The following is a 14,271-nucleotide window of genomic DNA, read 5'->3' on the forward strand; positions in this document are numbered from 1 at the left end:
GCTGCTCATCTGAGCATGATTTGGTTAAAAACACTTTCACGCACTACATTACTGCAGGGTGAAAATGGATAAAAATATTGGGATATGTCCTTTCTCTATCTAAAGTCATTAGAAAACAGGATTGTCATTACAGAGTAATGATCATCATCTCAGGAAATCCTGGACTCTGCATTCCACATTTTCTGTGCAATAACTGTGTGTTTTAAAGGATTTTTACCTGTAAACTCAGCAGAAAAGCACAGAGCAGCCTAATACAGGCAGCCAAAATGCCATCTTTGCAGAAGACTTGTGTGTGCAACCTGTGCAAAGAGCTCCTAGATTTCAGAGAACAAATATGGTCTCTGGAAGCCAGAGTGGCAGACCTGGAGGACCTCAAGCAATAGGAGTCCTTCAGAGATAGAGTAGAGCAGTTCCATCTCCACTCTGCCAGCTCCTGTGCTGCTCTGGAGAAGAGAGGTCATCATGAAGAAGGGAAACAGCTTGCAGTGGCAGGCAGTGATCATGGAGCTGGGACCTACGTTCCAGCTGCATCAAGGAGGAGTCTACAAGGGTGTGTTCCCAGGAGGGAAGGGATAAGACTACTGTTGATATTGGCAATTTGATCATTAGGAATATAGATAGCTGGGTGGCTGGTGGCCGTGAGGATTGCTTGGCAACTTGCCTGCCTGGTATAAAAAGTAGCAGACCGGTCACCTAGATAGTATTTTAGAGCCAACTGTTGTGGTACATGTGAGTACCAATGACATAGAAAAGTGCAGGAGAAAGGTCAAATTTAGTCTTCTTGCCGGCAGACTGAAATCCAGAAGCTCCAAGGTAGCATTCTCAGAAATGCTTTCTGTTCCACCCTAAGGACCCCAGCTGCAGGGTCTTAATGTGTAGATGAGATGATGATGCAAGGGAGAGGAACTGGTAACCTTTGGGGAAGGTGGGAGCCAATTCCAACAGGATAGGCTCTTGACTTAATCAGAATGGAACCCAGATGCCAACACTACCAATTAAAAAGGAGATAGAGCAGCTTTAAATTAGATGATGGGGAATGCTAACAGCTGCTTTAAGATCACACGATTCAGAAAAAGTTTTGTTTTTTTGTTTTGTTTTTTTAAAGAAAACTATTAAATAGGGATATTAAAGTATTCTGATAGAAAGAATGAAAAAAGTCAAATGAACTTCAATAAAGGACAAACAGAAAAGATTCAAATTATTTGACTATTAATAAGAAGTAGGCACTAAATAAGAATAAAAGAATACATTTGGGTGTCTTATGTAAATACCAGAAGTCTAAAAAATAAGATGGGAGTTAGAATGTTATGGCACTAAATGAAAATATAAATGTAATAGGCTCCTCAGAGACCTGGTGGAAAGAGGACAAGATAGCCATTTGGACATTGATACGAGGGTACAAATTATATCAAAATGACAAAATAGTATGACTTGGTGAAGGGGTGGTACTACATGTTAAAAACGGCATGAAGTTGAGCAGAATAAAATTTTGCAGAAAAGAGACTGCACACTGGAATCTCTATGGATAGAAATTCCACATGTGACAAGGAAGAGTATAGCGCTGGGGGTATACTACTCTCCAGCTGACCAGGATGATGAAAAAGACTGGAATACTAACATGGATTAGACAGGCTCTTAAAATTGGAAACAGTGAGAGTCTTCAACTACCCCAATATCAATTGGGTGATTGTTTCCTCAAGGCATGCTAGGGAGCTTAAGTTTCTAGATACCACAAATGACTGCTTCACGGAGCAGCTGTTTCTGCAACCGATGATTGGGTGAACTACTTTAAATCAAGTCCTCAGGAGAATGCATGGTGTGCAAGGGATAACAGTGGTGGAGCTGCTCGGCAATAGTGATCATAATGCAATCAAGTTTGATATTATAACTGAAAGGAGAATAAGAAATAAAAATACTATAGTGGTATGGAGCGTCAAAAAAGGAGATAAGAAAATGAGAAGTTTAGTTAGAAGGAACTTAAAAGGAGCAGTTGCAAGGTTCAAAAGTTTGCATAGGGCATGGAGCTTGTTTAGAAATACAATATTATAATGGTAATTTTCAACAAGCTGGCAGTGTTTGCACGCCTGTAGATGCATTGCACCACTGGGCCTGCAAGACAATTTTCAAAGGGAAACGCCTCTTGGAATTTCCCTTTGAAAACTACAGTAGACCAGTGCCAGCCTAGAGTGTTTACCCTCATACTTTGCACCAGCAAAATATTTGAGGTAAAGCAGTGGCAAGCAGGCACAGGGATTTCAAAATGAAATCCTGATGCTTACTTTCTCCAAATCATCCCTGCCCTGTCTCCAGTGCAACTCACTTTACCAGCAGAGGGACTGGGCTAATTTTTTTATTTTTTTAAAAGAGTCCTTCTCCATGGATAAACCCCCATTTACCCATAGTCAATGCCTTTAAATTTTGCCCCCAGATAAGAATAGAAATTATAAACTACAGTTCAGAATGCAGCAGAATAAAGAAAAAAAAACAACAAAAATCCAAAGTAGAATGTTAGGAATTATTCAGAAAGGAATAGAGAATAAAAATGAGAGTATCATAATGCCTCTGTGTAAATCTACGATGCAACCGACCCTTGAGTACTGTGTGAAGTTCTGGTCATCCCAATCTCAAAAAAGACATAGCAGAACCAGAAAAGGTACAGAGAAGGGCAAACGTACATGATAAAGGGGTTAGAAAGGCCGTTATGAAGAAAAGCTACTCAGGTTAGCACTCATCAGCTTTGAGAAGGGACGACAGAAAGGATAGGATAGAGGTTTATAAAATCATGAGTGGGGTGGAACAAGATAATAGGGAATGGTTATTTATCCTGTCAAATAGTACCTGGATCAGGGAACGTTCCATGAAGTTACCTGGTAGCAGTTTTAGAACAAATTTAAGCATGTTATCTTTTCAGTCAATGCATAATTAAACTGTGGAATCTGTTGCCAGAAGATGTGGCCACGGTTAATAAGTATAGATGGGTTTAAAAAAGGTTTGGACAAGTTTCTGGAGGATAGGTTCATTAACAATTATTAGTCACTCAAATTTGGTAATCAGCATCCCTTGCTTCTGGGAGTGCGCAACAAGGAATGGACTGCCCCCATCGGGGCAGTCCATTCCTTGTTGCGCTCTTGATCTGGATTGGCCACTGTTGGGAGACAGGATGCAGGGCTCTGTGGGCCCTTGGGCTGACCCAGTATTCTTAACAGATACACAAGGAGGAGGAGGGGAGCACTACATCACCCAGTACTCTTACAGAGATGTGCTGACTCCCAACAGAAAAGCAGGGCTGCAAGAGCCCATATACCTTGCTCCCATAGTCACAGTTACTATACTGTTTGAGAATATGGGAGGAGCAAGGGGAAGTGCAGGGGGAGGCAGAGCAAGACAGCTACTGATGAGAGGCGGATGGGAACAAGAAAGAGAGCCTTGCAGGAGAAATATATCCATACAAATAATAGTATCAGTGGGAAAAACTGATATGCTCAAGGATTTCCTGGTTATGCAGACTGCTTGATGTTAACTATTTCAAAGCAATGCGATCGGGTCTATCACGTGCCTCAACCTCCTGACACAGTCTAATATAAACAGAGCAGAATACACAGGCACCTTGACAAAATAAAATGTTCTCCTCTTTATATGGTAAAGGGAGCAATGTGTGAGGGAGGGAGGGAGGCATGATCTAAACTTAAAAGAAACCTAAAGATTCCAGTGTGCAGTCTGTTTTCTGTAGAACTTTCACCCTGCTTAACTTTATGCCATCCAGAATGGATATAATGCCTCCCTCCACCAGTTCAAATTATTCCATCATTTTGATATAAAATTGTACCCTAGTATCAGTATCCAACTGGCTGTGCTATCCTCTTTCCACCACATCTATAAGGTGCCTATTATGTCTATATATTAATTTAGTACGTTCTAAGATAACTTTCAAAATTGCTTGCGTACACCCATATACGCGTATAAATGGGCAAACGTGAATTTACTACTGCATTTTATAACCTGCATGCAAATAATATGTGCAAGTTATAAAATACAAGCACATATGCTCCCATATGTAAAACCTGTGAGTCATGTAAGTTTGGACTTATCCAGATAAGTTCTGATTTATGCGGCTAAGTAGCAGCACTTAGGAAAATGCTAATTAGACGGAAAAATAGCGTATGTCCTGAGTATGTAAGATAGCCAGATAAGTCTTAAAAAAAAAATATATATATATATTTTATGTGATAAGTTCAAATTTGCCTAAGTAGTGGCAAAGGCACTACTTAACCATACATATCAGAATTTAGTCAGATAAGTGTGCACATATGATGTGTATTTCAAATTTTAAAGGGATATGCAAACAGATTTTACTTGTGTTATTTAGACGCATTTAACCCTCTCAAGTTGGCTTTTACTCACACAAGTTAGGGTATTTTACATGTGCGCAGCAATGCAATTACCGGGTTTACCAATTAGGCCACCAGTTCACCCAGTCCATCTACAGCTCTTGAAGATCCTCATAGTTCTTCAGTCTGAAGTCCCCCAACTTCACCCAGAGTCCCCCACCCAGTCATTTTTCACTTTTGAGATTGTTTCTGATCACTTACACCACATATTGAGCAGAAGTAAATATATGCAAGTAAAAGACTTATATGTATCACTTTAGGATGTTGTAAAAAAACAATTAAGCACGTAACTTTGGCCCTTCCCCAAAACACCCCCTTGCCTCCCCCCCTTTTTATTTTTTTTACATGTGCCAGTTTACTCGTGGTCCCTGATATACGCACATATGTTGCAGTTTTTAAAAAAGCATATATCTGCATACATGCTACTTTACGTGCGCACATATTTTGAAAATTCACCTCTGACTACAATATATATATATATTTTTTTTTTTAAGACTTCTTGTATTTGCATAGACACCTAAATTAATTATTTTTGTTCATAACCTACTTCTTATTAGTATTGATTCAGGTAATTTGGAATCATTTCTATTTGTCCTTTGTTCAGATTCATCTGGCTTTTTCTGGTTTTGGAAAATGCTATCTGATATACGGCAAGCGCCGTCACTGGAATTCTAAACTTCAGCCTTTACGTTTTCATGCTAACATCTACTGCAGCTTTCCCACAGACAAACGCATTCAAGCAATTACTGCCCACATCTGGCAGTTCTCATGGCAAAATTGCTTTTTGTGTTAACCAACTGCCAGGCCACGTCGGACACTACGTCTTGTGTCAGCTGCTGCAGTGGATGTGGCCTTTCGTGAGGAAAATGATTCACGGACCTGGTGACACTGCGTGAACAATGCACCTTTCAGATGAAAGGTCACAGTGGTGATAATTTCTTGCAAAAGGTCGTATCTGTGACCGCTCTCATGAAAAGGTCATCACGTGTCATGCAAAGCGTGGTCACGCCCAATGGTATGTGGCGCCCTTTCCCAAATTATTTTATGAATGTTTTATTGGAATCCACGCCAAACTGATCTCTGGAGGCAGCGGAATATAAAAGTTTTTTTTTAAATAAATTAAATAAAATATCATCCTGTCATGTTGGATAGGACGGGTGCTGTGCGTGAGGTGGCTGATGCTGGCTGTTAGCAAAAAAACAGTATTATTACCTGAATCCAATCTCTGAATTAATGTGACTTGGGTAGGCTATCTTGTTCTCTTCTTCGATCACGTCAGGCCTTTGTTTCTCTCTGTTAAATTTGCTGATTTTCACTAAAAGAAAAAAAAAAGTTACAAAAATAGTAAGGGAAGAGGAAGGTGGTGTCCATGCTGATGCAAGAAAACTTTTCAAACTCCAAAATGTTTCAAATAAATAAATAAATAAATACAAACAAAAGACAGTAATTTGCCCTAAAAACTATATTTTAGTTACAACGCATACAGTTCCATTCTGCCACAGGAAACCGTCGTACATAAGAACCTGATGTATAAAAAAAATTTCAAGCAGTTTCAAGCTTAACACAAGAATCATCCCAAACAGGTCAACTGGAGTGGACGATTTACAGCCTGCATTTGAATATCTGCATCTTAAAAATTTTTGTATAATACAAACTGTTGTTCATTTTGCTGAAAATTTTTAAATGAAGAGCCACAACATACAACTGAGAATGTGCCACAATAAAGCTTTCTGGTTAACCAAGACCTGGAGCAGGGCCTCCGCTCTAGGCATGAACTGGCCATTGGACAGAAGGAACTTCACATGCCTGCAAACCCTAAAGTGGCCACAAGTGAAAAGCCGGTTAAGTCAGGTCTTCCCGGCATCTGCATCTGTGATAGGCAACAAGTCGGACACCACACTATTTCTTTATTACCTCCGAGCCTGAAGCGGGCTTGGAATCTAAACAATTATATTAAGGATAAACTGGCAACAATCTCAATAGCACGTTCCGTTCCTCTGGAATATAAATTATTTACAAGAATATCAAAAGCCAACGGGGCAACATTTCACTTAATGCCTTTGGATTTTAAACACTTGCCTCTTTACAGAAGAGAGAACATGTATTTATAAGCCACAGAAGCAGTAATCTACTTTACTGCCTAAGGCTACAAGCAGCTGGAGAAATGTGAGGGCTCCCCGGACAGCCCAAGCCACGTCCGTGTAGCAGGCCTTTTCCCAGTAAGCTGAAGCCAACATATGCCTCAGTGTGAATCCAAACCCTGCAGACGATGGACTTATGCGCCAATCGGCTTTCTAGTGTTATAGTTTTCTATGTGGCGATGCATTTCTAAAAACGGTGTTTCTGTCTTCTAATTAAGAAATGCCTCATTGCTATGTCCCATATGTGGTATGGAGAGAACAGTGTCTCTCACTCATATGCTTCCCTACTGCGCTCCCAGATGAAATGTCGGCTTTCGCTACAACGCTGCATCCTCGGACGCATAATGTAACAGTAAATCCCTATGAAGTGTAAACTCACAGGTGCTCTATAGTTCAGATATCGAAATCTAATAGTTTTATAAATAGAAGGTAAATTGATAAGACTCGTGATTACTGGAGTTTGCTCCATGGGGACTGGAAGAGTCTAAAATGGACATCTTTGAGGTGAAAATTAAAAAATAGCAGTTCGATACAGCAGGAATATATATCTGCTTCAGAAAACCAACGTGGGTTTGAGGGAAAAGGCTCTCTTTAGAGCAGAGCGACTCCCGCATAAGGCCGACACACACAGAAAGGGCTCACTTCACAGACTCCCCTCCCCAATCCTGGCATCTGTGAAGAAAGAAGGCTTTTCTGAATGGGTCTCCCAGACCACCTGCTGAGGTGGCAGAATCAGGCATCCGTACAAAGGCGCCTCCACAAAGGAGCACTGATATCAGGCAGCAGGTTGTAAAATAATCGCAGGGACCACCATGGGGATCAGTGCAGGGTGGTCTGCTCCACATCTCCCGGTGCACCTTCCACTTCTAAACAGTAACCCAGGTAAATTAAGGGACTTTCATTGCTCAATATACCCTCTTCATGATTAAACAGCAACGCTAAGAAAAGAAGCACAAGAGTCCCCGCTTTTAAAGTGTCTGTAAGAAACTCCCTCCTATTTAGCTGTTCCCACCAGGCCGGTCACCTGGTAAAACGGCGCTCTGGGGGGGGGGGGGGGGGGGGGGGGGGAACTCATGCAGCCTGCGGGGAGCTTACTCCCATCACTGGGCTGATGGGTGGGGACACGATGCACTGGCACCCCCCTCACTCTCGGTCTATTGCCCCAGGCAGGCAGCAACTTTGCCCACCCTATCCGATGGCCCCCGATTCCCACCATTATGCATACAAACAAATCAGGAGGCTGTGGGCCCCATCCGTATCTGAACCCCACAACAGATGTCCCGCTGATAAACAAGTTAAGCAAGCAGATAAATTTGCTAGATTAAGGCAAAATGTGTTTTCAGCTGGCTCCCTTAAACACAGGGAGGCAAAGGGACTTATACAAAAGTCACAGAGAGAGAGAGAGTCAGTGGTGAAGGTGCATCTTAAACTTACGACTTCTCCCAAATTCATACTCCAGTCCTCTAACTGCTGGATGTCTCTTCAACACATCCAGAACAAAGCAAGAAGGGGCCCAGCCAACAGGATGTTTTAACAAAAGGCAGTGAGGGCATAAACAAAAGGTGCATGCCTTTTATTCCAAACAGAGGGTGAGAAAAGCAGAAGAAATAAAGGAGGCCTAGGAATTAGATCCAAAGATTACGCTCATCATGTGTGCTAATACTGTGTATTGGCACTCCTCACCAGCTCACAACTGCCTGGACCGACGCTCTCTTCCCCTGTCCACCGGAACAGCCATGGGGACACGAGTTAAGCAGCACAGGGTAGTTTCCTCATATGGGGACATCAGACAATGACAATCCTGTTTCATGTCTGCTAATGTCAGTCCCTGAAAGGACCTTCCTGACCTCTGCATTCCAACGTAGGGCACCTCTAGTTCCACGTGGATGCTTTACAACGGAACGGAGAAGATCATTATATCATATGTTGACAAAAAAGTGTAATAAGCGTAATCAGAAAATACAAATGTAAATGCTGCACAATTCCAGTGGTCTTCAAAAATAAGCCACTTTAGCAGAAAAACCAAGCCTTACCAAGCCAGTGCCCCCTCATGCTTTAATCTTAACATGAATTCCATTTTATCCTGTAGTTTTTACAAATATGCTTTTACATTTTTTGGCCCAACAGTTTTCTGTTTCATTTTGGACTTCCAGTTTAATCAGAACTGACCTCCATGGGGGCTACAGTGTCATGTAACTGGGGAGGTGGGGCAGGGAATTTCCATGATCTTATATTCCTCTCTCAATTCCGCTAAGCAATAACAGCAACAGTTCTCAGCCACCGACCAGCATCATGGCTCCTTCTGGAACTCTACTAACGCTGCCCCCTCCCCCCCACAGGTATGGTCACTAGATGTCACAGTTTAATTGTGACAGAGACGCCCTCGCCCACCGAGGGCTATAAACTCTGCCTCTGTGGCATCCTAAGTCCTGGCCAGGGAACAGAACCCCGATCCTCCCTCAGGAGCCACTGGGCCAGCCCTTTTATAGAGTAATCTATTTGTGCCTCCTCGGCCCCCAAGCTGACTGTCACTAGAGTCACCGCTCATTTCAAGCACGTTACAAAAGTCCCACAGATTCAAGTCATACAAAAATGTGTGACTTACAAAAATTAATGGCCGAGAGGCGTTCAAGCAAGTTCGCCAAATTAAAACAATTTCATAGCCTATGTTAGAAACACACTGGTCAGAGGGGATATGTATTTTTAGCACTGCTTTCCCTAAAGCAGAGCTTTCCAAACTGTGTGTCGGGACACGTTAGTGTGTCGCCTGCAGTGTGCAGGTGTGTCGCGCAAGCCCGGTCAACTCTGATGCGAGTTTGGGCTTTTTTTTCCCTAGAGATTCACTTTTTTTTTTCAGTTTATGGGTTGCTTATTATTGGGTGATTTTTGCTGTCAATCGCGTTTTTTTGGGGGGCTTGGTGGGTGGAACAAGCCCAGCCATCCTTGCATTGGCTGCTGCTGCCGATGAGGCCTGGCCATGAGGAGTACTGACTGCAAGCAGCAGTGTCTGGTAATCATGGAAGGGAGTGAAGCACTTAACTGGCAACAATCAAAAAGACGAGGTACATGAGTGTGGGGGCCAGACATGTGCTGGGGGGAGAGAGATGAGTGAGTGGGGGGCAAACGTGCTGGGGGGACAGACATGTGCTTGAGGGGGAGAGAGATGAGTGTGTGGGGGACAGACAATTTGTTTTATTATTGTTTCTCATAAATTATAACAATAACATGAATCTTGGCATATATATTTTTAATATAAATTTAAGGTTTTCATGAGATAGGTTGTGTCGTGAAACATTTTATTTATGTATATATTTAAGGAAACATACATAAATTGTCAAAATATGTTTCATTCGTTTAACCTTTAACCTCTGGTTTACTAGTAGACTGAATTACCGTGTCGTGAAATTATGTTTGTCTAAAAAGTGTGTCACCAACATGAAAAGTTTGGAAAGCTCTGCCCTAAAGCCTCCCTCCCCCCTCCCCCATATCCCCCCTCCTCTCTACCCTCCCCCCCCAGCCAATCCCTTATTCCTCGGTTCTAGTTTATTCGCATTCAACTTGTCATGCACAAATCCTCTTTACTCCAAGTTACCCTTGCACCCTGTTAAAACAGCTCTTGTTAATCTACTCCTAAATCATGAATGTAATCCGTTCCTTAGCTGTGTTTCCAATCTGCATGCCACCAATTTTCCTGGACACGTGCATTACATACTTCTCCTTGTTAACTGTTCTATGTTATACTGTAAAAATAAGCAACCCCCTACCTTATTCACTGTTCAGTTCTATGTGAACCGATGTGATCACTCGATCGAATGTCGGTACACAAAAACAAACAAACAAATAAATAAATAAATAAAAATGGTGGGGATATTAGGGCAGCCCCGGTTCTGAGCCATGCAACACACTAACCAGCCTTTCATCAATCTCTCCGCCCCCCCGCCCATGACATCATGCACATCTGGAACCGGAGCAGCGGGACCACACAGATCATGCTAAGCCTCTGATGTCAGTGCAGAGCAGGACAGGAAACCAACAACAGATGTCCATTCTCCAGCATGTTCCAGGCCATTCTTCACCGTTTTTAAATGCTGCTTCAGCTATGTGGCTTCATATAAATCCATAAGAAACAGATAATTTAAACAAATAAAGGACATGTTTAATTGTGACTTTAAAAATCTTTATATAAAATAAAAACAACTCTTTATAATTTAATGTAGCGCAAATGTGAAATAAACTATTACACATTTAAGTTGCATAATAATATGATACAACAAATAGACAGACTGATGCAGTAATCTAGGCATTTTCTTAATGCTCAGATTCTTTTTTAACTCCTGATGCAGTAAGCTAATGAAATGCAAATGCATCAGCAGTTTAAAGAAAAAAAAAAGCACGTTTAGAGTAAAATGTGTTTGGCACAGGGCCAATGCATATTTTAACATGGGGAGGGGGCATCCCTGACAAGCCATAAGTGATGCCAACTGCCACCATTTAGCTAGATACATACTGACAAATACTGATAAATGCTTATCCGGCTAAGAAGCACAGACTTATCTAGCTACCTGGTAGCTCTTACCCAGAGAAGTGATGGGTAAGTTCATACTTATCCATGGACATTATAAAAAAAAAAAAAAAAAACGTTTTCTCCTTTCTTAAGGTTTTACATGCCAGTTGCAGCAGTGCTGGAAACTTAACTCCAGCTCTGACCCAGAGTTGTTTCCAGTGCTAAAAATGGTGCACTGGCCAGATGTAATCTCTCTGCATCGGGGAACTCTGCTTAATGTCCTCATTTGCATGGGATTTCTATGCGAGGGTACTAAGCAATACTCCAGTTTAGAAGCACGCATTTTCTGTGCACAAAACTCTTTGCTGTATTGGCAGTAAGTTTTGGGCACATAGAATGAGCAATGAAGCTCAGGCAGAATAGGTTGTTCTGCTGAATGCATCTTTCTGCATCAGTCTGAGTCAAACCATACAATATTAAATTATACTAAGTTCTGACCCCCAATAGTGTGTTAGTGTTCGGGAGTGGGCACAGTGAAAGTACATTTTCTTCCCTTGTAAGTGAACATCCTCCCACATCACCCTAGTACAGCATTCTCTCTTCTCCTCCACACTTTGCCAAACAGTTTCCCCACACTGATACATAGTTCTCTCGCTCTTCCTCCAGTCACCCCTGCAGCAATCTCTTCTCCCACTTCATCATCTCAGCTGCTTCAAGCTAGGTAGAGAGAACCTGGTTCAAATCTACTCTTCTTTCACCTTTCATCCCTCCAAATCACGCATGGTAACTGTGATGTTCGTATGTATGACTGTGCATGTAAAGCCGCCCCCAACGCACCCCACAAACTTCACCCCCCTCTTACAGTGGTATAAAAAGAGTTAAAAAATCAGTGGGCCTCCACAGAGGCTCTCTCTCTCTCTCCCTCTCTCCTCCCAAAATGGGATTTGTGATAAATCTCATATCGGACGTAACGCATGGCTATCGCAGGCATAACATCAAGAAAAAAGGTGTAGTTATTTCCAGCATTAAATCCCACGATAGTGTGCATTACGTTATTGCACGCAACGTTAAACAGCCCTGATTTCCATTTACTCCACCCAAACTCCTCCAACTTGAATACATTTTTCAAATTTGCACACGCATTTCGGAATGTGATATTTATCGCATGCATTATTGGCCCCTAACGTCCGCAATAACGCCCTAACATTTGATGAATGATCCCCTAAGTTAGCCAAATAAGGTAGTCTTGCCATTGGGCAAATCTAAAGTTAGCCAGATGAACTTATCCAGGTAAATAAGTTCATCTGGATATATTCTCAGCAGTGTGGCTGCATTGCTAAATATCTCAGCTAAGTTAACCAAATATGTTTATCCTGCTAGCTAGCCAGATAATTTTGAACATGGAACTTAAGGTGATACCTTTTTTTTTTTTTTATCTGATTGAATATATTTCTAGACTAACATTCTGAAGTAAGGATATATCCCAGCTCTCAGCCATATACACTTGACTGCCTGCAGGCTATCACTTCTTACCCAAGTCAGTTGTTTTTTTGTTTTGTCTTCCCTCTTTGCCATTTCCAATTCTGAACATAAGAACAAAATAAAATTTCCATGCTGGGTCAGACCAAGGGTCCATAAACCCAGCATCCTGTCTCCAACAGAGACCAAACCAGGTCACAAGAACCTGGCAATTACCCAAACACTAAGAAGATCCCATGCTACTGATGCAATAGCAGTGGCTATTCCCTAAGTAAACTTGATTAATAGCAGTTAATAGACTTCTCCTCCAAGAACTTAACCAAACCTTTTTTAAACCCAGCTATACTAACCACATCCTCTGGCAACAAATTCCAGAGCTTTATTGTGCGTTGAGTGAAAAAGAATTTCTCCGATTAGTTTTAAATGTGCTACTTGCTAACTTCATGGAATGCCCCCCTAGTCCTATTATCTACCCATTCTAGACCTATCTTGATTTTAAACACCTCTATCATATCCCCCCTCAGCCGTCTTTTCTCCAAGCTGAACAGCCCTAACCTCTTCAGCCTTTCCTCATAGGGGAGCTGTTCCATACCCTTTATCATTTTGATCGCCCTTCTCCATCGCAACTATATCTTTTTTGAGATGCAGCGACCAGAACTGTACACACTATTCAAGGTGCAGTCTCACCATGGAGCAATACAAAGGCATTATGACATTTTCCGTTTTATTAACCATTCCCTTCCTAATAATTCTTAACATTCTGATTGCTTTTTTTTTTTTTTACTGCTGCAGCACACTGAGCCAACGATTTCAATGCATTATCCACTATGATGCCTAGATCTTTTTCCTGGGTGGTAGCTCCTAATATGGAACCTAACATCGTGTAACTACAGCAAGGGTTATTTTTCCCTATGTGCAACACCTTGCACTTGTCCACATTAAATTTCATCTGCCATTTGGATGCCCAATATTCCAGTCTTGCAAGGTCCTCTGCGATGAATCACAATCCGCTTGTGATCTAACTACTCTGAATAATTTTGTATCATCTGCAAATTTGATAACCTTACTTGTCGTATTCCTTTCCAGATCATTTAAAAGTATATTGAAAAGCACCGGTCCAAGTACAGATCCCTGAGGCACTCCACTGTTTACCCTTTTCCATTGAGAAAATTGACCATTTAATCCTACACTCAGGGTTCCTACCCACACCCATATTCATTACCCAGCATCTCAATCCTGTTTCTACCACTGCCCTCTATGATCTATCCTGAGCTTGCTTAAATTCTGTCACCATATTGGCCTCCACCATCTCTGCTAGTAGATTATTCCAGGCATCTATAACCCTATTGGTCAAGTAACATTTCCTCTGAGCTTCCCTCCCTCCTACTTAATTTTATGACCTCTTGTCCTTGAATTTTTTTTCTATGGTCAACCACACCACCCCGTACTTTACGAAGGCTGTTAAGTATTTGAACCTTTTGTTCTTACCCCTCCCACCCACTCCCCCTTCCTTCAGCAAGCTTTCCTGTATAGGGGCTGTATTGCAGGCAGCATATCACTATCTGAGATACAGAGCCACATCAAAAAAGCTGCAGTGGCAGGAGGCCTGTGTTAGGTTACACCTTTTTCTCGTCCTCATTATTATTTAGAACGGATGTGCTGCTCTGCATGTTCGGCAGATTAAAGTACTGCTGAAGCATTCTCTGGAAGCACTGAAGCAGGCGTTTAATAAGAAAAAAAAGTGTCTGCTATAGCAAAA

At 41.8% G+C, this 14,271-nt stretch overlaps 1 protein-coding gene across 4 annotated transcripts in view; it reads right to left on the bottom strand.

Annotated features, from left to right (window-relative positions):
• Positions 1 to 14,271, bottom strand: part of TMEM192 (transmembrane protein 192) — a 126,907-nt gene that overhangs the window by 12,606 nt on the left and 100,030 nt on the right. For 3 of the 4 annotated variants that reach the window (XM_029620033.1, XM_029619947.1, XM_029570883.1), the window contains exon 5: positions 5,601 to 5,703. In XM_029620033.1, the coding sequence (XP_029475893.1) occupies positions 5,601 to 5,703 (103 nt within the window). Of the gene's footprint in view, positions 1 to 5,600; positions 5,704 to 14,271 lie in introns of those variants that run through there. The other variant, XR_003859228.1, reaches the window with a different exon arrangement.

This window comes from Rhinatrema bivittatum, chromosome 1, assembly GCF_901001135.1.
Source record: "Rhinatrema bivittatum chromosome 1, aRhiBiv1.1, whole genome shotgun sequence".
In the NCBI taxonomy this organism is placed as follows: domain Eukaryota; kingdom Metazoa; phylum Chordata; class Amphibia; order Gymnophiona; family Rhinatrematidae; genus Rhinatrema; species Rhinatrema bivittatum.